This window comes from Haemorhous mexicanus, chromosome 9 (genome assembly GCF_027477595.1).
Source record: "Haemorhous mexicanus isolate bHaeMex1 chromosome 9, bHaeMex1.pri, whole genome shotgun sequence".
NCBI lineage: Eukaryota > Metazoa > Chordata > Aves > Passeriformes > Fringillidae > Haemorhous > Haemorhous mexicanus.
In genome coordinates, this window is record NC_082349.1 from 5469735 (window position 1) to 5494359 (window position 24625).

Sequence of the window (24625 nt, forward strand, 5' to 3'; positions counted from 1 at the left end):
ATCTGCTACCAGCTGCAAAGAACAGGATCTGATAGTGGAAAGTGTGGAGAAAAAAGGTGTATAAAGTACAGAAAAAGGACTGCTGGAGACAGTTCAGAAGAGAGACAGAGGGAAGAGATCAGAGCTCTGGAAAACATGATTTATGAGAAAAAAACTTGAATAATGAGAGCTGTGTAACACTGGCAAGAGAAGTCTGAGTGGAGACAGCCTGCAAAAACATAAAAGGTTGCTATGGAGGGCAAGAGAACAGACTCCTCTCCATGTCCAGTTTGGACAGGACAATATGTAACAGACTGAGTTGTGCTAAGGGGCTTTTAAGTTAGACATAAAGAAAAGAATTCCTAAGTCAAGTGAAATGACTGAATAGTTTGCTGGAAATGCTGGGGAATTGCTGGAGCCTGTGAAGTAGATTGGTCAAACACCCCCTTAAGTTTGTGAGGCTGGATTGTGCTGTAGGGACACAGGACAGAGTAAATCATGTTCTGAAGACTCCTTCAGCCCTGTTTTTCGTGATTGCAGTCCCTGAGATACCTTGTTCACAGGGCTTGTGTGGAAAGTGCAGACCCAGTTTATGGAAGGCAGCATTGCTAAATAAAAATAGAGAGTACTCCACATAACTCCTAATCCATAGCAACTGCCCACTCTCATCGCTGGAAGATTCACAGAGGCCTTCTAGCAGGAGCTGAACTTCTCATTGTTGTTTACTCAGTGTTCATTTAAGACAGCACCTTTCAATGAGAATATTTTCCCTTTTTATAGCATTCTGTGCACTCTTTAATTTTTCTTCATCCTCATATCTCTGCTTTTCTTCTTCTCTGTGCCTTCACCTCTTCACAGCAGCTTCCACAATAGCCTTGTTCTTACTCTGTTCCACAGTCTGCTAAAAAACCCACAGCAGAGCAGGTGCTGTTGGGGGTGCCTTGCTTAGCCCCAGAATTTGACATTTGGAAGAGATGGGTACAATCAGGATGTTCAGTCCTCCCAGCTGTTGTCTGAAGTGGCCCCATTTTAGATAGGCACCTGAACTAGTTACATTTAAGTCACAGAGTAGAGGTTTTTTCCTGTGTTACATGGCGTATGGATATTGATTGCACCAAGAACTCATATGTTTGACACTGTCCTTCAGCAGTCTGTGCTTACTGGTGATACATTAAGTTGTGTGTTTAACAGGCACTGCATATGTCTGCAGTCCCAAAACTGCAGTCAGAGGAGAGTCTGCAAGAGGCCCATTCATTGGCACTGAGTGCAGAAGGGTAAATTCAATTTGAGCAGAATTAGTCCCAAGCTTAGTTCTGGTAAAATAGAAAACGACATTGCAAATCACTTGATGTTAAATATATTTCAAATCAAGTCATGAAATAATGCCAAAATCCTGGCAGAAAGAAATGTCAAACAATGAAAACAGCAAATGAAAAGTAGCAGGGGTAGGCTGTTGCTCTTTTCAGCATATGTTGTGGAAACTGTTTGTTTGTCTTGAATTTTCTTTCTGGCAGTGTTAATTGTAAGCTGCAAAGAGGCCATTACTGTATTAGGTATCAAGTGTTAAATGATCAAGGAGAATGGTGTAGGTAGAACGTTTGCCTCTTACGTGGTAGCAATTTGAGTTTTCATTGTAAAAAATTATTCTGTGTAAGAGTACAAAGATGTTGCTAGGGGATGTGGGTTACTTTTTAGGTGTGAGAGGTGTGCAGTGAGTCTGGATGGAGGCTGTGTGTGAGGATGTCTCCTTTTTTGTAAGAGCATGGAGGAGCCAGTGCAAGTGTTTTAGGAGAATGTGTAATCTTCAGCAACCAAATGCGTTTTGGCTGTAGCTTTTCATCCCTGATTCCTAAAGAACCAGAAGATAATGTGTGGAGGCTCTTGCAACAAGTGAGCTTGAAGCAAAGATAGCAGTGGAAAGGAGAGACTCTGGAAGCATCTCACAGGACAGGAGCCTAATTCTCACTTCTGGGAGGACCAGCAAATGGGAGACAACCCATAGCTGGCAGTGATGTGCAGGTTTACTAACTCCCCTCCATTGCATTCCCTGTACATGTCGGAGCATTTCCTATCACATAGCTTCTTTGTAGACTCCAGTGCATTTTAATTCCTATTGTGACTGATTTTCTGTCTCTTTTGCCTGTGAGTAGACTGGTTTCAAAATGTATGTATCAGAATTACACCCACAAGACTAAATTTGCATCCACATCCCACCAGACCTTTTCCTCCACCCAGCTTGCATTGGAAAGAACAAAATGCTTTCTAGTTGCCAGTTTGCACCATTTCTCAAAAGTTTATTTTCCTGTGTAACCCCAGGTGTTCTACAGTGATTCTGTCTTTGTGGCTCTTACTGACTTAGTGACACTTCGGGCTCCTAAAAAATTGAGCCCAACATATTGATGGAAATATTTTTTTGTTGTGTTGGGGTTTTTTTCCTTTCTAATGTATTTAGTGTACTGCTGAGCCAGGCAGACATGAAATTCCTTTTTGGAGTATGTTTATATAAGACATATGCAAGGTGCCATATGGCAAAACCCCAGCTTTCATTCCCTGCACATCCTTGTGTTTCAAATGTTTGGGAGAGCCCATACCCCTGTGGAGTCTTTACATGGTCTGCTGGCTAGAACTTCCATGGAAAAGAGAGACTAAATGGGCTAAGTAAAATATAGAGGAGTGGGGATCTGGGAGTTTAAAAGTTCAGGGCTTAGTAAGTAAATGGGAAAGCAATAACCCACATGCAGTTCATAGTAGGCATGCTCTGGCTTTTAGGGAATTAAATGACTTAGAGGACAGAAGAAAAGGGATAGATTTTCTCATTCTCTGCATGTATGGAAAGATCCTGATTCCCATTGGAATCACACAGTCATTTAAGAAAGCATCTTTACAAGGGGAACAACTGAAGGACCTCATCTCAGAATGTGTGAACTTCTGTCTTGAAAGAGAAACTGGATTTCTTTCAGCCTACAGACTCTGTCTGATGACAGAGTGCTGTGAAAACCCTGGTGTGTCCTTTTAGAGCAGCAAAACAGACAAACCAAAGGGGCCAAGGGCATGTGAGAGTGTGCATAACCCTAAACAGTGTATAGTTGTCTTAAAGCTTACACCAAAAGCACAATGGCATTTATTTGGGGGGTGTGGATATCCTACCTATCAGAAATACTGAGAATTGAACCTATTCCAAATATGGTCTTCTTAAAAAAAAAAAAAAGTAGCATGTCAAATTTCATTACATTGAGCTTATATTCTCCAAGTGCCCATTAGGAGGGTTTGGGGATTTCCTTTTAATTAAAATAATGTTTGTTGAGCTTAATTTTTTCCTAAAATATTTATTTTTTAACGTCTTTTACCCCTGTTACTAAAATCCAAGTAGTGAGGAAAGATAACTGACCACAAAAAAGGCCAGATGTGCTGAGAACAATATTTTTCAAATTGCCTGGCAACAGGAAAATGGTGATTCCAAGCCGAAGAGACTCTGTAACAATGAATGTAATGAGAAGACCTGTGTTTCATCCAGTTATGAAAGGTTTTGTCCTAATTATTACAAAAGAGGCCAATGGTCATTTTCAGTCTGCTCTTACCTCTGTTTGGGTGTATAATTTAAAGGTCTGAGATCCAAATAGAAGCCAAGAATGTTGAGTTTCAAACCTGCTGGTAGGGAAAGACTACTTTTGGTAGTAGACAGTCTATTTCTCTATTTTTTTGAGAATCTATTCATTATTGACTGAAACAGTTCTGTCCTAACACATCTAGAGTCTAACTGAGAACATCAGCTGAGGCTGTGAAGTCACTGGAACTAAAACTTTAGGCATGTGTTTTCATGAATCTTGGCTGTACTTGCTAAGTTGAAAAAGTGTTGTGCAGGTCTCAGATGGAAATCTAAACTTTGTAACATTGCAGCTGGTTTAGCAATGAAAGATGTAGTAGATTATTAAGTGTTCTTTGCTGCCTTTAAAATATCATGATAAAGTCAAATATGGGAGCCAAATCTATTCACATGCTTGAAAGTGAAAAGGTTACAGATCTATAAACTACTGAGCTGTTTTCAAATGGTGTTAAGCTGGACTGATATAAAATTAACCACGTTGCTTTATTCGGTAGTGCCAACCATACACATTCACTCTCCTAAAATACTGTGTGTAGTCTGCAAAAATAAATTCCCCAGAACAGAAATATAATGCAATCCAAATAACTAGTTTTAAAAATAAATTGAACATGAAATAACAAATATGGATGTAGCCAGCACTTAGGGTCCAGAATTTACTAGAAAGACACACATGGCTTGTATTTATCTTCCATGAGTTTTCAAGATTGATACTCGACAAATTATTTCTCTATCTGGGTTGTTTTAGTTTACAAGTGTTTCCTTAGCCCTTCTGTCTTCACTCATACATCAATGTGAAAGAAAAGAAATAAGTATTTCTGTTGTAGGATTTTATTGCATGGTTCATAAAAACTTGGAGGAAAGAGACCTTTCTTTTTTATTCTAATTTTATTCTGTGCTATTGGTTTTAATCCTAATCTTTTATAGATGGTTGTCATTTGTATCTATTTGGAAATAGGCAGAGGATCTGGTACCCCTGTTTTGAAACATCAATGTAGGACAATTTTGGTCTTCACTTAACTCTCACTGTATAGTATGGCCTGCTTGGTGATAAAGAATGTTTTGGCTCTCTCTGTGTTTTTATTAAGGTAGTGTACAAGCATTATAAATAAATGAAGCCATGTCTCCATCAGCTGTAGGAAACAGACCTTAAAATGTGAACAGGTTGTAACTGATACAGAGATCCAGAGTGAACCTGGGGTGTGGTGTGAGCTGCTTTGTTCCTCTTTGGCATAGGAACTCTTGAATGCAGCAGTGAAAATTTAGTGCTGCTACTGCTAACCATTTCAGTCCTCAGGGAAGGCAAACAGCAACGAAAGAGACTCAGAGTGCAGGACTTTCCTCTGTGAAGGAGTGAAAAGCCCAAATGTCTAGAGGTTTGTTGTGTATGAGATGGTGCAAATGACTCTGAATAAACTAGCCAAGAAAAAAAATCTAAGCATTCCTTCTTTTTGGATCTGGAAGTCCTTGTGTAGGATGTCTTGTTCTAAGATCTAACTGAAAATACCTGGATAAATACTGAAAAACCTGAAAACACTTGGGTAAAGTCTGCTAAGGCTGTAATGGTGTCTGTGGCTAATCAGTCCAGCTACTTCTGAAACGTTTTTCCTTCTCTTGTGTCCATAATAGAAAAATTTAGACCCCAAACTCATATCCCTGCTAATAGTGATTCACTGAAACAAAGGAGAAGCCATGTTTTTTCCACAAGGCATAGGAAATCTGTCTCCACAGTCACACAGTTGGGCCTGCCTTGTAAGTGGTGTAAGAACAACTCTAGTATCTACTTCCCATCCTTTGCTTTCTTTTCCTTTGCTACTTTTCTGCCCCTAAGGCTTGGGGTCATAGGATTAAGACAATTCCTCCCTTTCACCATAGGGAATGGCATGACAAGCATAAAAAACTTCAGCAAAGCGTTGATTTTGTTGTTATTGTTGAAAATGTCAAAAATGGCCTATTTCATGAATCACTTTGAAGATTCTGTGTTTTGAAGCTCTCAGTTAGTTCATTGGAGCTTTCAGTCAGCAGCTCAGTGCTGTGCATCTCTGTGCATGGCCTTAAATTACTGACTGTGTAGGAGGTGTGGCAGTCACCCCAAACATTCAGGGCTGTGGATTATTCAGGACTTCTTATATGGAATGACCTGCTGAGTGTGGGTATGGCACCTTCTCTCCCATGGCTTTGCTGGGTTGGCAGCTTTTGAGTTAATAATTTCCTCTCAGGGCAGGGATGTGGTGGCCTCTTCCATCGTGGATGATTTTCACTTGTTTGAGAAAATCTGGTGCTGTTTGGTCTTTCACTCGTCTCACGTGACTCACCCAGCTGCCAGTAACGGCGTTCCATTTCTCAGTGTTGTCGTGGTAAATTTTGGACATCACATCCAAACAAAACCAAGAATGGCATTTTTTTTTTTTTTTAACAAGAAGTAATTAAAGAGAATAAGCAGTAAGAAGAAAAAGGCAAATGACCTAGTTTGGTCTTTGCCGCAAAACCCACAAGTCTCTGGGGATATCTAGTATGTTAGGCAAATATTTCAAATCTGTCTCTATTTCGAATGTGAGTCATTTCAATTAGGCATCTTTCAGTTATTTGTTCATTGGTCTTAATTAGGTAAACTCCAAAGCACTGCAACATGTGTTTATTGTTGAATAATTACCCTTTTGGTAAGTTTTCTTGCTCTTATCTTCTTAGCCTTAATAGCTAATTTTGTCAGTAAGGGTGAAGCCTTCCTGAATGGTAAACAAGGCGTTCCCCAGGGAAGAAAAAGAGTTATTGCCCTTTATTAGGGGTGTTTTAAATGTTGATCTCATTGTTGGACAGACAGGTTTGGCTTTCTGTAAGGAAATGTTCTGTTTTGTTCTAGGAGAATTTACCCCTAGCAAGAAATGTAGGGCTGACCCTGCAGGTCATGACCAGTGTGAGCTGTCCTTTCCGAGGTGTGTAGCCTCATCACAGTCCATGGGATCAGCTGTCACGTGACTTAATATGGCATAAATCAAGAAAAAACTCACCCAAAGTCAGTTACCCCAAAATGAAAGAAGCAAGATATCCCAAATTGAACTGACTTGATTACTCATATGGAAGGAATTGCCTGATTGCAGCCTTTGCACACTACTGTATCAACTCCTTCCATTCCCTTGTGAACACTTAAATGTGAAGATATAAATCAAAACTGCAGGACACAAAAAGACAAAAGTTACCTTGATGGATTCCACTTCCATGAGATCCTTCTGGAAACCATTCTGCTTTTATTAGATTTACTCTCTGTAAATTAGGATTAGTTTTTTTATATGGATTTATGGAATGGCTGTGGTATAGTGCAAGCAGGGTGAACCCTCTGGTTGAAGGCAAGGGAGTGTGTGCTCTTTTCATCTGTTACTGGTAAGTTACAGAATGTAGGTTAAAGGCCCCTCGATACCAGTGAAAGAAGAGATCTGGTTCCAGGCATGGAAAGTGCTTAAATCTTATGTGTGCCAGCCAGTGATATTAATATTGTATAGAACAGCCAGTTGTCAAAGGGCCAGATTCTGTTCTCAGTTAAAGTGGTGTAAAGTGGATTTTTTCCCTTTTTTCCAGAGGTTATGAATTCGCTTTCACATGTGCTTGGACACTTGAACACTTGGGTTGTCTGTGTTTGGAGATAATCTCACAGTTCTTTTTTTAGTTGCTTTTGGGGGGAAAAACCCATGAGCTGCTGGTGTTGTTCCTTGTCCGTCGTTGTTCCAGCTCACATGTGGCAAGCACATTTCAGAGGCTTTGGTGCAAGTGTAACTGCACTCAGGGCACAGTTGTGCAAGAAATTCTTAGCTCTTACTAATTAATCTGTAAGGTACTTTGTGAAGCCGAGTGGATTGGCTGAAACGGAGAATTTCATGGATTTAGCATAAGTGTTCTGTTCCTTTGCAGGGAGCGAAAGTGTTCTCTGATTTGACAGGTAAAAGAGAAGATAATTATTTTTGACAGCACAGGGATAGTGTTCATGTTATTCTAGGAAATCTCTGTCTTCACACAAACAGGTATCAGTGTGTGCTACAGTTGGTATTGCTGAGCTCTGGTGGAAGCTTCAAGTTTCTGTGTTTTGATAATATGATAAAATTGGTAAAGTACATATTTAGAAAGCCCTAATGAATTTCAGACTTGTGTCATTTGGGGAATGAAAGAAAGTGTTTTATTACAAGTCCAGTATAAATCTTAAACACTTAAAAAGGCTCTGCAGTATTTTGGAGGGAAGATACATCTTGACTGTATTCCAGGTAATTCTGCTGTTGGAAAGAGAGGAACTGTGAATTGGGTATTGTAATGTGATTGATTTACCATCTTCTCTTGGTGGTGTGGCCTTTAAGAACTTATTCACAGTGTTCAACAGTGTATTTAGATACCCTTCAAATGTGATTCATCTACCCCAGTTAACAGTCAGAAGTCCTGCTAAGTAGGTATTGACCCTGAAGTGAGTTAAATTATGATGTGATAAAGCCAGAATAGGAATGGAATAAAGCCTGATGGAGCTGTAGACTCCAGAGGATAAAATGATAATTTATGTCATGGTTACAAGTAGGGCAGAGCTGATAGTCAGAAAGACCCACTATGAGCTGAAAGGCATCCAAAGTGATCTTAAACATCTCAGTCCAAACCCACCGAATACAACTGACTGTGCAGGCCAGAAGATGCTTCATTTCTGTACAATGAGAATTAAACAACCCCAGATCCAAATTCCTTGGCAATTAATTTTTGTTTCCTGGTGAAACCTTTCATTTCCACTGCCTCGTTGTGAAGGCGAGAATTTTGCAAGCCAATCCAAAATGAATTTACGAAGTTGTCAGTGGAGAGAGTTCTTAGTCAAAAACCTTGTCTTTTTTTTTGCTTATTTTTTTGACAGTGAACGGTGGCTACAGTCACTGCAATTTGATCTCTGAGAAGAAGAACATGATGGACATGGAGATGCCGAGTAGCTCGGTGCCTGTGTGCAGGCAGGGTCTGTTCCTGCACACGGGGAACTCCCTGGTGCGAGACCACGCGCTGTCCCGGGAGAGGCTGCTGCACGTGGGCCAGCTCAACTTGGCGCACTCGGATCTCAGGTACCGCTCCAGTTTGCACCAGCAGTGCCCTTGGCTCCACCCCAACGCCGTGGGGTCACCAAATTACTGCCTGGGAGGCAGGGATGATACTTATACCCAGCCCAGTGTGCCCCACACAGTGATTTGGCATGCCACCATCAAACCTACAGGAAGCAGTGCCACTTCTATTTCTACAGCATTTCCCTTAATGAAGCATTTGCTGAGTTCCCATACAGCCACATCCCTGGTTTTTGCTTTTAAGGCCATAATGTGAAAATTTGGTCTCTGGTTTTGATATATACACTGTAGTTGAATATGCTATGAACAGAATCTCTATTTAAACATTTGCTATAAATTAATTATATGAAAACACAGAACTCCATTATTTTTTGTTGTTGTTACAAATTTAACATTACCAGATTTTAAACAAGTACCCTAAACAGACATCCATTGTGAATAGAAACCTGCTACAAATTAAAATCTATCCATCTATTTTAATTATGCTGCTTTTTGGCAGTGTATATAATAGGAATAATCTTGACCTTTTTGAAGAGCTGTAGAAAAGAAAAGCCTCAATAAAGTTGCAGCCCTTATCTTAGGTACTTGGAATATTTGGCACTCTGTGGATGGACCTATCAGGCTCTGAAATTTCTATAGTCACAGCAAGAGGAAATATGGCCTACAGCTTGGTCTTGAAAATCCGACTGTTCCTGATCTTTATTATACATATTCATGCCTTGTTTCCCCTTTTCAGTTTACTGGTGGGTTAAGAACATCTGTGTTTTCAGGAGAAGGAGGCACGGTAATGTGGCAAGCAAGTGGAAAGGCTTTTTTTCATGTTTGTTTGCTTGTTTGTTTGAAAAGGATAAATAATATCCATGCCACAACAAAATAATCCACTATTGCCACAAGGATTTGTAGATGCCTTTGCAGCTGGATGTAAATTTGCTCCCTCCTGGTTTCTTCATGGCTCAGTGTGGGACTGGCAGTTATCAACCTTTTTTTTTTCATTCTGTCAGTGAGGACAATTATGAAACAAAGATAATTAGGGCAGGAGCAAACAAAAGGAGGAAGAGAATACTCTGCTTAGATCTTTTTGAACCTTTTTGTAAATTTTATAATGAGGAAATGACAGATACCTTCATACCTGGCATCACAGTACCCATCCTCAGAAATATGAACCCCTTCCAGCCTCCATTTGGAAGAGAATTCCCAGAACAACATAAAGGATTGTTGACTGCATAACATGAGAAAGTAGCAGGTGATAGGCCTGATTCCCTCCCTCTGCTTTGTGGCACGGTCTAAAGCCTTGAGACTCTGCTGCCTCTCAGTTTGGAAATGTTTGGAGAATATCCTGAAGGACATTACAGGTTGTTTTATATCCCACTGGTCATGCTCTGCTTGTATGTCCACCTGGCTAATAGTGCATTTGTGTGCATGGGATTTGCAAGATGAAGCCAATGCCCAGCTCTGCTCTGTGATCCTCACAGACAGTGTCTCCTTATGTCACAGTGCTTTTCGAGACACATGACACAGAGCCAAAACCTTGACATTTGAGAGAAGATGGTCAGCATTTCAGACCATTTCTTTTCGTGTTGTTTGTGATGCTGAAGATTCTTGATAAGCAAGTAACAGAAAACAATCTTCCCTGAAGAACTGAAAAGAGGAGAATGAGTAACTCGGAAGTGACTGAGCTGGGAGTGATGCCCAGGAGAGGAGTGAAGTCAGTGGGAGCCAGGGGTGCTCTGTGCCTCCCCAGATCTCAGCCTTCATCAGAAAATGGATGAGAGAAGTAGGGCTGTCAGATATTGGAGCACATGGACATCAGGGCAAGCTCTCTTTGCTTGTTCTGGCCAGCTCTAATGACCAGCACAGATATAAAGGGAGACGTAAATTCAAACAATATCTCTGGGGTGAATTTTGAACCACTTTGCATTTCTAGGTTATGGAACATCCAAGGAGAAGCCAAACAAACCAGGGAGCACCTCTCCTAGCAATCAAGAATCTTGTTTTAGGGTTTGGGGTTTTGGTTGTCTTCATCCTTTTTTGCTTCAATACACTGAAACTTATCTCCTTCAGCTTCTCCCTGAAATTGTTTTCCCTTGGAAACTGTATTCTAGGGATGACTGCCTTAGTCCAAGAATCATGATCCCTCTTCTTCCTGGCCCCTTTTCCCCACTCAGTTAATAACTTTTAAGCTGTGCAGCATAATTGCTGCTACATTCTATCTGTGAATGCAATGTGTGTGGGACTGGAAAAGTCCCAATACCTTCCTCACCACAACTGGAGGCAGCACACAGCTCATGTTGGCCTTTTGTCAAATACTCCATTATCAGCTCCGGCAAACCCGCCCACTCTGCGCTCAGTGCTCGGCGTGTAAAACCCGGGGAAGACATCAGAGCACTCGGATAGAGTTGCACGGGGTCCCTGGATGTGCAGCAGAACAATCCCCTCCAGCTCCTTAAAACTGTCAGTTATCACCGGGTGCACATTTCCAGTGGCAGTTGAAGGCATGTATGTTTTGTAAATAATCCGGAGATTTCAGATACAGTCATCTTTTCCTCTGAGGGCAGTTGGGAACTGCAGCGCTTCTGGCATGGTGCTACTGGCCTCGTGCTCTGGCTCCAATTACCACGTAAGGGAGTCTCTTAGGAAACACTGCCTCAGTATCCTCTGAGAGGCTGCTGTTACTCTTCAAAGGCCTTACACTCAGCTTTCATGAGCTTAAGAGGCAGTTCTGTTCCTCAGCCTGTCCATCCATGGTGCGTGGATGCTCCCTCTGAAGGGAGGTTTGTGAGGTATATTCTTCTGCTAACTCCACTGTCTTTCCAGGATTGCTTATCTGGAAGCCCCCACTGAGCTGCTCATGCTGGTCCGTGTGTCCATGGTGCTCCTTGCACTGTCCTGCTCACCTTACCTGTTTATTTCATATGCATTTATATTTATATTTGTCCAGAGATTGTGAAATCCTTACAGCCAGCACAGCCTGTGGGTACCAGACCTGGAATCTGCTCCATGGCTGTAAGAGAAAGATACTGGTGGACAAAGAGTCAGTGGATATAAGGGGAGCCACTCTGCCAGCTGGCCTCCAGACACCTTGTGTCACTCCTGCATTGGTTTTGTTTCTGTGCCCCTTCTCACTTCAGCCCCCTCAGGACAGGGAGAAATGAGTTGGGCTTTCCCTAGAATAGTGATGGCAAAGTTCTGCCAGGAATACAGGAACTTTGTATTAATGCACCTTGGGGTACCCCAACGCTCAAACATCAGGAAATGGAAGAAATGTCAGATTTCTCCCAGCAAAGTTGACTAACATGGGATGTATAATGTATGTAAATATACAGTGCTACAGAGAAAACTGCAGATCCTAGAGAGGATTTGGTTCTGATCTGCACAAGCATTCTGTGCTTATCATTTTGTGGGCAGAGAATGGATAAGACACATCTGTAGCAATGGGAAGCAGGACTTTAGTGCCCTCATCTCCTTTGCTTTTGAAGTAGGGCATTCCAGCTTGCCTTGTGGTTCAAAACTCTCTTTTGTGTGTCACAGAATCTGCACTGCAACATCATATCAATACAGTCTTGACTCTGAGTAAGGTCCTCTGCTGGAAAGGTCACTGTTCCTGAGGATTTTGGAAACCTAGTATTTCTCAGGAGAGGGATGTTTGTGTTCATCCTGCAGGTACTCTGCACTGACTCCAGCTTAGTCAAAAACTAAACTTCTCTGATGGATTCTGGCAAGATGGGAGCTTTACATAAAGCTTAATAATACAACACCAATTATCACAGGCTGAAATGTAAGCCTTGGGTTAGCTTTATATGATGTAGGAAATGTGTTGAATTTGCTTTAGCCTGAGGCTTTGGGACCACTAAACTGTGATACAAACTGAATTATTTAGAAGAGTTTTTGTATAGCAGAAACCAAGTAATAGGAAGTGCTGTGCCTGGCATGGGATGCTGTAAAGCCTTTCTCAGAGTGAGTTTAAAACACCACTCTCTCACTGAGCAAACAGAGCAGGGTTTCCCAAACATATGCAATAAAAGTATACTTATGCCACATATTTTACAGACATATGGTTCTGTAAATGTTAAAAAATAATGTATGAATGCTGTTTGGTTTGGTTTTTTAAAATATAAATTTGCCATCTGCAGAAACAGGTGCTTTACGTTTATCCGGAGACCAACTGTGCAAACCTAAAGGGAGAAATTACAAACAATGGTTTATGGAAACCTCTAAAATCTTTTAGTGTACTGTTTTAAACTTTCTGGTGGAAAACAAATTATCTGATTGTTCTGTATCAGTGAATGGTGGGGAATTTAACATCTCTCATGATCTTAAAGGGTTTTTTTACATTAAGCCCTTTTGGAACTTAGAAACCTGTCAGCAGTGAATGCAGTGTTCCCAGTTGTGTGCCTCAGACAGGTGCCCATTTTTGACAACCTTAATTTCATGGGAAGGAAGTATTTTTGAAGCTTTTGATTGTTGTTATTTTTTCCCATCCCTTTTTGTTCTTTTGAGAGCTATTACCAAGGAAGTTTTAGAAGTTATCCCAGCTTCCCATCTTAATATGAATGATGGATTAATGGAAATAATAGTGATAAAATAACCTAAAGTGTAAAATAAATGCAATTTATTCAGCAGGTTCATAGTTTAGTGTATAAATGTCCAAAATGCTTTTAAGTACATGTGTTTCATGCTTCAAAATGTGTCAGACCTGCCTTAGCTGTGCTGTCACACACAAGCTGCCAAATGGCTGGGTTTTCTTCAGCTTTTGTGGTGCTAGCATCATAAAAGCATAAAATTCATTTAAGTGGAACATGTCAGCTTAAGAGCCACGGGGCACTTCTCTGGAGGGTTTATTAGCTCAGGTACAACTTTCCTGCACACAGATGTACTGTTTCCTCTCCTTGGTCTGGCACAATGAAGCCATAGGTTAAACCCTCCCATGCTTTAGGGATATGTGAGGAACACCCTCTGCTCCTAAGAAAAAGCACACAGTTGGATCATCCACAGTAAATGTTTATAGCTGAGATAAAATGTTTTATTTTAAGCCATAAACCAGTTGCTAACTGCTTGGAAGAAAATGTTAGGAGGAAATGTTTCTTAATGCAGTGCTTTTCTGAGAAGTCTTTTGTGGAGTTCCTCAAGGTTCTGCTTCCTCAATGAATGGATTCAACACACAGGAAAAATAATGAAAAATCACTTCTTCAAAACAGAACTGTGATTTACAGTCCCATGCACTATTTATTATGAAAAATGGAGATGGGAGTACATAGGCTGCCATTTTAAATTTACTGGCTGTGAACTTTTTATTTTGTAGAAGTAAATGCTCAGCTGATCTCTCATTGATTCTGGAGCGGTGGTTGAAAGCAAGCAGTTCTTTTGCTGTATTCCTTTTTTCTTCAGTGATCTGGCTCCTTTTTTTAATTTAGCAAAGGAAGGCAGGTCTCTAACATGTAAGCAAAGCTCATCTAGCCTTTTTTGTGTCAACAAGAATGCCAAGGCATTTTCCCAGTGTGCTCTGAGGAAAATGACAATATTTTAATAATTCAGAAATGCCCAGAGTTCTCAAACTTCATTCTCAGCTATTGTTTTGCCCAATCTATTATGCATTGAAAGCCTCAATCGTGATTGATGAGCTGCCTGTAGCAGTGAAGATTCTCTGTTCCGTGTGTAACCCAGTGTGTCAAATTAATCCTGTGTACAATGATGTACAACAGGTTGGAGAGGAAGCACTGCAGATTTTTTTGGTGTAATTGCTGCATTAGACAGGCAACATCCGCAGAGAACAAGTGCTTCCATTCCTCAGGGCTTAACAAGTGTTGTGTTTTGTACAAAAATCATAAACCCTGTGGTGGTTAGCAGTGCTTAATGAAAACTGTATTGCAGGTCACCCAGGTTTCAAGACTCAGTAGATTCTGCTGCTCCATGCCTGAATGGAAGTCACCCGGCTCAGCACATTAAACAAGAATGCCCCAGTGATTATAAGGTTCTGTCTGAGGCTTCCACACATAGGAGGATTACAGAGGGGATGGAGCTGAGAGCCTCCAGTAGCCTGCATCCTGAACTAGACCTAATGAATAATAGCTTTACAAATTCACTTTCATCCTACTTGTTTAATAATGAACACAGCTCCTCCCTGGGTCCTTTGTCACTTGGCACCCCTCAGCACTCGGCCAGGCTACAGACAAGCAACCTGAAGAAGAGATGCATCTCTGTTGTGCCCTCTTCAGCCGAAGGAATCGATATTACAGCGATCATCCGCACGTCGCAGACGTCACTGGTCACCTGTGTGAATGGACTGCGAGCTAACTCAGCTGGCATTTCCTCTCATCCTGTGGAGATCAGTCATCACAGTGCTCAAAAATCCTCTCAGCCCCAGTCTTGCTCTCAGCCTGGAAACCCTTGCAGTATTCCCTCCCCTCCAGCATGTCTTGTACCTCTTTCCACTGAATGTGACAGAGGTGACTGTGAGCAGATACAAATGCAGCAAGTCGAGGAGAATGGCAGCCTCAGCCTTATGATGAATGGCACGAGCCTTCCTCACCAGAACTCCTCGCACGGCACCCAGAAGGTGAGTTTCTTAAAACAAGAACCGGCTGACGATTATTCCTCCACCGCTGATCTTTTTCGCCATCACCAGGGGCTGCCTCCCCCCTACCACCTCCACCAGCAGCTCAGCCAGACCCCAGGGACGCTGCCTCACCTCAGCACCTCCATGTCTCCCAAGTCCCTGCAGCCCAGCGACGGCGATGAGCAGGACCTCAGCAGTGGCAAGCAGGTCTGCCAGTGGATTGACTGCAGTGCCACTTACGACCAACAAGACGAACTGGTCAGACACATAGAAAAGACTCACATTGACCAGAGGAAGGGAGAGGACTTCACTTGCTTCTGGGCAGGCTGTGTCCGCCGCTATAAACCCTTCAATGCTCGTTACAAACTGCTGATTCATATGAGGGTTCACTCTGGAGAAAAACCAAACAAGTGCATGGTAAGTCTGGATTATATTTGTTTGAATAGAAACATAACTGCTCTCTTTCTTGCTCTCTCTTCGATCTTATTCCAATATAATTGTTGTGCTTTCCTGTAACTTGGTCTGTAGCAGGCTAAGGGGGAATTGGAGAAAACCTTAATCTAGAAGGAAATGATTGAGTAAGAAATACTGTAGTTCTTGGAAAAGGGATTCGGTTTCCTTATATGAGAGCTTAACTTTTAATACAGTGCTTTGTTTTTTTAATATTCATTAAACCACTAATAAAGTGATGATCAAAGCACGCAGCCGTCATTTAACGTAAAACAAAGTCACTGAGCCTCGGGTGACATTTTTAATCAAGAAACATAAAACACATCTAATGAAATTCTTTTCATTCCTTCAGCTGAACAATAACCCATACAGTTGTAAGTGCAAAAACTTCAAATGTAATTTAGACAAAAGAAAGAAACTTGTTAAAGGATTTTAAACAGTTAAAAGACTAAAAAGAATATATTTAATTACATTTTCAAAGGTTGTTAGGAGCTTTTTTAATTTGCGAAACAGAGCTTTAAAAATAAGTAAAAACCATTGTTCTCTTCTGATCAAGAAGATGTAAACAACAGCAGTGTTCCAAAAAGAGGATCTTGGGAATAACACCATCTCTGCATCTGCCCACCATGATGACAATATGGCCAAACTAAAATAAAAGTTAATGACTTCCATTAAGCTTTCCACATGTTTGAAACAACAATGATATAAGACCCTGACTGAAACAGATGAAGCAAAACAAGTTTGACATAAGCTTCCAAATTGGGCCATGAAATCTGGGAAGTCTCATTTGTAACACCCACACGCGTGTGCACGCATGCACGCGCACAGAAAAGTCCAGACAAAGGGAATGGTTATGGCAGCAGGTTGGGGTTCCTGATAGGCAGAATTTTCAGCTATATGTCTGTTTTATTGTTTTGATCAGAGCATGATGCAATGGAAAATGCTTGTGAGGATGTTAGATCATGACAAACTTTTCCATGGTAAACTGTAGCTTTCTATGGAGGGATAGGAAAGAATGTTTGTAGAAGAACTTTCAGGCCTGTGACGGTTATGGAAGAGAAAAGGATGAAAACAAGAGTATTCAAAATGTGTTGCAGAGAAAAATTTTCTCTGTAAGTGATTGCCCTGATCATCTTTTTACTTCCACTGGATGAATGAAAAACATTATCTTAATGTCTGCACGGTTTAGTGGGTATTCCCTAAGATAATACTAGAAACAGTGCACATACTTAGAGAGTACCATCAAATTGTTCAAGATAAAATGGAAACACTCTAAGGCTTATGTGTTTCTTTTTGCTTTGAAAGCAAGAACCCAGTGGTTCTATTCCAGAAGTAGCTCAATGACATTTTCTAAATGTACAAATGAATTTAACTTCCCCTGAATAGATCTCTTTTAGTTATAAATTATCAAAGGATAATGCAAGTTTACTTCTTTCCAAACAAAAGTGTAGGTAAGTAAATTGAAAGCATACTTAAAACATGAAACCCTGATTAGTTTCCTGTGGTGCTGAAAGATCAGTGGACTCTGTGGATAAGGGAACTTCTCTTTTCCTGAAAAATGCATATTTAACAGGTATTGTATGGAAGATTTCTAATGTTACATTCCCATTCCTACAGAAAACTTGGTAAACCAGAGAAATGCTGTAATATCTTTGCAAATGCTAAAAATGTCCTCCTACTTTCAATTAATTTCATCTGCAGTAAAGTACTAGCTTTTGATAACACATCAAGGTTTTGTGAATAGGTTGGAAAAACCTCTGCATCTGATATTGCAGACAGCCTTTATGTCATATTTATATAGCCTTGGCGTGTAAGCATATAAAGATCGCTTTTCCTGGAGCAGATACTGTAGCTGTTCCCATACATGGATCAGCCCAATCAGGACTGGGAGCTCCACGTTGCTCAACTTGGAGTTAACTCTTCTGTTCCCACAGTAAGAGCCATCCACTGTCAGCAGAGGTATCGTGTGTTAAACGCTGCAGTCTGGAATTCTGCAGGGAGGGAAGTGCATCCAAGAGAATACACAGAAACCATCTCTTCTTTGCAAATTTAGTTTTTCTACCCTTAAAAGAGCTTGATCTAGCAGGGGCAGGACCCAAAGCTGCAGCACAGCTCCTTGAAGTTACAATACCAAGTGGGGATTATTTGCCCAGTGAATTCCATTCCATGTGAAACAGGGGTTGCTGTGCAGTGTTGCATGGTGCAGTGATGTCATGTCATTTTAAATGATGGCTTTTCTTTTGATGTGGTAATAATTGTGCTGTTATTCCTGCAAATTAAGAAGGCAATTCATTCTCTGTAGAGGTCCGAGATTTTGTTTTATTTTTGCTGTAGATCCGTTAAAGTATCTTTGTGTCTCTTGTATTTGTAGTGGAGATTTTCTTTTGCTGTTCACAATTACCCATTGCACTTTCTTTTTAAGCCTTCAATTTCTCTCTTGCCTGTAAGATTACTGCCTGACTAGGTATTGAGCTGCTCAGGAGAAGCTAACAGTGAACAGCACCCCACACTCATACATAAAAGTACTTTTCCATGTAAAATTATTAATTTCTTATGACAGGCTTTGCTACTATGTACTGTAATAGACAAAGGAATTTTGGAATTCAAGCTACTTGAGAACAGGAAATACATGAGACATTTTGATTGAAAAGTAAATGGTTCACTAAAACTGCAGTTAATCCTTTTATTATCTTTCCAACAGCAGTTTCCACAATACTTTCATGAGGTAAGCTTCCTTCAGTCCAACTGTAACACTCTCATCGTTGCAGCTGGTTTGAATTTAGCGAGCCTGCTTCTTTCTTTACTACAGACAGGCGACAGGCAAAACAGGATCTGCTGTGGAGCACTGCTGATGTTTTGGGTCCATATTCTGCTCACTGTGTTCCATTGCCAAAGCTGGTACTATGAGTATTCTGTTTTCATATTTTGTTAAATATTCTAATTAAGCGGTGCCTTCTCATCGTTGTGTCCTTCAGTTTGGTTTTTCCTTGGGCTCTGCAAGTAGTCTAAAGGAAACTACCTAATCTCTTTGCAATATCCTGTTATGTTTCATACTTAACTTATGTTATTTTAGTTTTATTAAATTTGGGGTTCATCTGCATTATAATCAAAAATATATCCAACAAAAATAATGATGCAATGCCTTTAAGACTTTAACTTCTGAAGATTAATTTCATGCTTTTTTAGATTTGATGTCCCAGACAATTGGAATTTTGATTGTCTGAGACAGCAAAAATTAGCAAGCTTAAGTGGTTTTTATTTAAAAAAAAGAAAGATAAAAAGTTTCTCATAGCTGCATCTTTTGCTGCCTTTCAGTTCTTCGAATACTTTGGTGAGTAGAAGCATGCTGATCTCCAGATATTGCATCCTTGGTTTAAGCCTTTACTTGCAAATGTAAAAACAGAGCTGCTCATTTAGTTGTCTAGAATTGTTTGATTTGGACAAATATGCACTTGGCTTATTAGTTTACCCTCTTGTACTCTCGTGGCTTCATAATGAGTAGAAAATATGTTCCCATCACTGCATTCATGTGTGCTCAGGGGCCTTCCCAGACAGGATCAAGGGAAATGATTTATCTTCATCTAATTTCTACAGGTGTAATTAGTGCTCATAGAAATTGGCTATCATAATGTATGTGACATCCATGAAAGGAGCTGGACAGGGATAATATTTATGGTTAATGTCTTTAGGTTTTGTATTTCAAAGAAACAAATGCCTCCTCTGTATGTTCTAGACCTGTTTCTCTGTGTTTGCCTAGAGAGTTAAGACTTTGAAGCAGAATCTTTTTTTTTCATGTATATATTCAACATATTCAGTTTGGGAGGAATCTGAATGGAATGATTTGGGTGCTGTATTGTACACAGTGAAATTCAGCACCTGTGCTGTTTGTAGTCAGTTCTTTTGAATCTCTAAGGCTGAGACACCGTAGGTACTGCATTAAACATGGGGAAATTGAGACAGAGAAGATAAGTAACTTGCCTAAGGGTGTCTTTAGGCAATTCCAGCATTCCAGGGCAGATCTTGTGTTCCAATCACCATTTCACACAAACTAACAATTTGCAGTTTACTGGTGAAACAGATTTTTGTACAGATTGCACCAAAGATTGGGCTCTGGCTGAACTTCCTGTTCATTTTTCCGCTGCACGTCTCTGACGCAGGTGGTTTGACATGATGTGAGTGTGTGAGAGCTTTCATCAGAAGGCTTGGCTGCATCTGTAACACTTCATGGGCAACGACCTGGTTATTGGGAATACAGGAGAATGCCTGTGGAGCAGATTAGTATTACTGCTTCTGTTTCTGAGGAAACCAGTGTGGCATCTCTGTTCTCAGTAGATGGCGAGTCTGATGCCGTCTGCAGTCATGGGGAGTGTGTGTCCAGCAATGCAGGGTGGGAAATGAGATCTCTACAGGGCTACAGCTACAGAGGAGTCTCAGGGACAGCCCTGCATCCGTGGGGAAAATGGGTCTGCATGCAGCAGCTTATCCGCCTGTGAGTTACTTCACCTAAACAATGAGTTTCCATGCCTGACTCGAGGGAATGTTGTGGAAGTCTGGAAAGTGTTTTCAGCTTTTGGAGTGGAGGGTGTCATGCACTGATGCCAAAGGAGTGCTTTAAAAGAACAACAATAATACTGGGCTCACTTTGTTTCCTTTGAAGTCAGTAGTAGGAAACATCCATTCTATCAAAGCTGCCTCACCAGAGATCTCTCTTTTTATTAGGTCTCTGATGGCATTTCCCGATACTGTCAAGGAACATCAGCATTCAAAACACTCTGATTAGAGGAGTAGACAGCAATTCAGTGGTTTTGTGGAAACACAATGTTTGTTTACAAAGCCCACTGCAGATTCCAGGGCAGTACAAATGGGTTTAAGCATGCCCCAGCACTGGAGGGCAGGCCAACAACAGGCTTTAGGCTTGGCTGTCAGCTCATGCCCAAGCAGCTGGTGAATTTGAACTCGTGTGTGCCCACAGGAAAGCTCCACACTAACAGATCTTGCAGAGCAGAAGCAGCAGAAATTACTGGGCCCAGCTTCCATTGTGAGTGGGATTGTCCCATGTTCCAGTGCAGCAGGGCAGAACTGCAAATGAATACAGTGCAATGGCCCTGCACTACCCTTGGGGGCTTGAGACCTTGCCTTGAGCTGGGCTGCAGAGGGGGGAGCTGCCAGGGTTTTCCTGAAAGATTATCAGCCTCCCATTTTGGTCCTGGGATTGTTGGGCTTCTGTGATGTGCATCTCCTTTATCAGGCTGATTTAAAAATGATACAGGATGCTGGATCTGGTGGGATTGTGCTCTGAGCAAGCTGGACTGGCTGCCTTTTCACTTGCTTTCCAGCAGTCTGATATGGGTTAGGTCTGGCTGACATACTGCAAGGGTTCTTTTTGCATAAATCTAAGTAAATTAAAGTGAAGTAAATTCCAAGTGTTGCTGCCAGAATCCAGAATGGCTTTCAAGTTCACTTGTCTGCCTTAAAATTGTTATACAGGACGCTGAAGAGATCTGAGAAATGGAATATGGTAGGTAGAGGTATAGCATGAAACTTCCATGGAGGAGGCTTTTAGATACATGCTTTTTTTATCCTATGAGAATGTTTAGTTCCACAAGGTTTAATTTCATTTGACCTGATATGTTATTAAGTAATTTGGGACCTGTTCAAAACATACTATCCTGAAGATTTCCTGATACATTTGTGCAGATCTGGTGACTGTGTGTAGGCATTGCTGTTCAGTGTGTTAAGTAAGAGACAAAGTGGGGTATTAGCAGTACTTTCACCACAACATAGTGGGCACTCCCCCTGTGAAACTCCCTGCCATAGGATATTGTAATTAATTGCCACTATTATGGTTCTCACAGTGTTGGATAATTTCCACTAACAATACTTGGTATCTCCTGAAGGTAAGGTGATAGGCAGATAGTGATTTAGGGAACAGATAGCCTTGTGACAAAAGCATGGATATTCATTTCCATCCTCCATGATAGAAATTTTAACAGGTATTCCACCATTTTTTTCAAAGCAGAATAGGATCACAGTAGAGCTTTGAGAAAAAAACATTAGTGAATCTGGGTCACCTTCATTTTGGAAAAGAAGTGATGGGGGACAGTGAACAGGACTAGAGGATTTTGTTACTATTGACATTTTATAGACAATGTGCTATTTTGGAAATGTTTCAGTATTTCAACCCATCTTTTTTTACTTTCTGTTTCAGAATGAATAAGGTTTAAACAAAGACACTTCTTTTTGTTGTTGTTTAAAAGCTTTTCCCATTTGATTTATTCAGTGTTTTTATTTTGTTAGTAGAGTCTCCCAAACAATTATATTTCAGCTCATCCTGGACTGATTTATCTTTTCTTCATTCTTCAGTGTTCTGATTTGGCTACTGAAACACATATTTTTTACCACAATTCCAACTGTGACCTGATTTGAGTACAAGGAAAATGATCCATTTGCCTGCAAAGCCACAAATATTTGTCAGAATACTAAACACTGAGCTTTTGACAAATACCTGATGATGCTCTGATTGAAAGAGAACATCTTCAAGTAGGGAACAGTTTTGTACTGAAAGTGGTTCTCCCCAGGGACTGTGCTGCTGGCACCCTCGTGGCACACAGGACGGGCAGTTGTACCAGAACTCCTCCACGCCAAGCAAAGTCATTCATGTTGTTTGTCAAATAATATGGGCTGAAATACGCCCAGCTTCGAAAAGTGAAATTTATTAGTTGTGACCTGCCATGTCTGGCTGCCAGACAAACTTCTAGGCATGTCTCCCAGGTCTTTTTTGGAAGATTTCTTCTAGGCTCCTTTCCCTTTTCCCAGTTTGCATACGGAAATGACATCTCGATACCATGTTTTTATCTTTATCCTCTCGTCCCATAAGACTCAGCAAGTAGTGATTCTTTCTCATATTAAGACACAATTATTTCCAGCTCTGCCATGGCCTGGTTCTGCATGTAGATTTATTCAAACCTCAGTCTCAGCACAGACCTATAAACCTCTCATGAGGCATCACCTCTTGAAGATATCTTGCAAACAGCCTCCTGACTCCCAATTCATTCCAGCTGCACCACAAGATCACTTTCTTTGCCATGCAGATCAATGGATTTTATCAAATAATCACATCTGAAGAGCAGAAAGGGAGAAAGGCTTTTCAGCCTCTAAGTACTGCATTTGCAATAACTCTTCAGGATTTCTGTAGCTCACCATTTCCCATGCAGCAAAAGTGTGACAAGTTTTCTTTCTCATTGTCTCCCCTGCCTTGGAGTGAATCATCCATGGGTTTCACTATTTACATCTGCTCAGTAGTAAATATAAGTGAAACACCCTCAACTAGTCAGATACATTCTCCACTTGAGTAATAAGTTTTACAGAGCAGGAAATGTAATTGTGAAATACCTGTTTCCTGTAGGAATACCTTAATTCTTCTCAAGAGTACCTCAAAGATGTGTCTAGCAGTTGTGTCCTAAAACCATAATTCTGTAGGATCCAGCATCATTTTGGGAGGGTGAGTTGTCTCCAGAAGACCTGGGAAAGCAGGGTGCATTCAGTGATTTGAATAATATCTACAAGCAATGAGAGAGGAATTTTCTTTTTATCCCTTGAAATTTAATTTATAAAAAACAACTTGCATCCAAATATTATTGATCCTGTCATTTGGTGGACAACTTGGCTGCTTGGTGCAGAACTTGTAAGTTCTAAAATTTTAAACAAAGTATTTGTGCTTGTGTTCTTGAGGTTAAGTGCTTGGCTTTATTTTATTCCTTTGTATGTGTTATGAGGGGATTATTAAAAGTGGTAGGAATTGTTCAGAACTTTCAGTGATTTAGCCTCTCTGAAGAGTGATTAATCTCAAGAAGGAAAAATAGTTTGTATCACCTGGCAGAAGGCTTGGTCAAATTAAAAAGCCATAAAATTAAATATTGTTTAAAACCTGTGCCAACGATATACTTAATAATATTTCTTATTAGGCCAATACATTTTAATACTTGTTATTAGTGAAACTTGTGTCATTTAATAAAAATGTTAATCTCCATTTGTAGGCAACAGAGAGGCTGTATAGTGTAGTCTCGGGGGAGAAAGAGGAATTTAGTGCACATTAAAAACTTTATACAGTCATTTGTGCAGTTTTATCTCAGTTCTCAATGTGATGCATTTGTTTGTTACTTTGGGGCAAACCAGCAGCAGTTGGCCTTTAATATCAGATGAGAAATGAAAAGCCATCATTGCACAGTGCAGGGTCACATTCTGAAACCTTCACTGGCTCATTTAGCAACTAGTCCAGTGGGCCTGGTAAAAAAACCCATGTGCTGGTTAAGCTAAATATATCAAAATGTGACCTGCTGGCATCTGACAGCTCCCTCTGAGCTATTTCCAAAAGCAGGCCTGGTTTTGGGTAGGTTTGTTTTGGAGGTGCCCTGCTCTGCACCTCTGAAGTTGAGATCCTCTTCCTCTCAGACCAGGAACAGAGTTACTGAAATGTCACGAACGCTTTGGGATATTGTCACCTTGGATCTCCTTTTCCTTACAAGTACAATGAAATAAATTTCTTTGGAGCACAGTGAGGGTGAATAATCACAGTGAGGTACTGAGGCAAATAACCTAATGTGCCCATAATGCTATTTTGCACCTCTAATCATTCCTTCTGCTGAGAATCCCAAAGCTCTTTCAAGCTTTTTCCTGCCAGTAGCGTTTCCTGTGTGATGAAAACTCTTGTGCCCAAGTTCTGGATAGAGCTGGATTAAGACAAATTACTTTGCTGCTCTCTCTCCCTGTTTAAACTGGTGTCATTGTAAAGAACACATCAAGTGTCTGATGGAACAGGCAAGGAAAAGATATCCTCCTTCCCAAAGTATTTTCTCTTTCATGTATTTTTTAAAGTTGGTGTAAGACTGTGCACCTTTGCTGACCAGAAAGACCCTTCTACTTCAGAGCATTATTCTCATGAGTAGAGGTGTGCAAGACAGTGATTTTATTCAG

At 40.7% G+C, this 24625-nt stretch overlaps 1 protein-coding gene across 1 annotated transcript in view; it reads left to right on the forward strand.

Annotated features, from left to right (window-relative positions):
- Positions 1-24625, forward strand: part of GLIS1 (GLIS family zinc finger 1) — a 180739-nt gene that overhangs the window by 74671 nt on the left and 81443 nt on the right. Inside the window, 2 exon segments of the mRNA XM_059853785.1 lie at positions 8454-8652; positions 14518-15619. Of these exon segments, the coding sequence (XP_059709768.1) occupies positions 8454-8652; positions 14518-15619 (1301 nt within the window).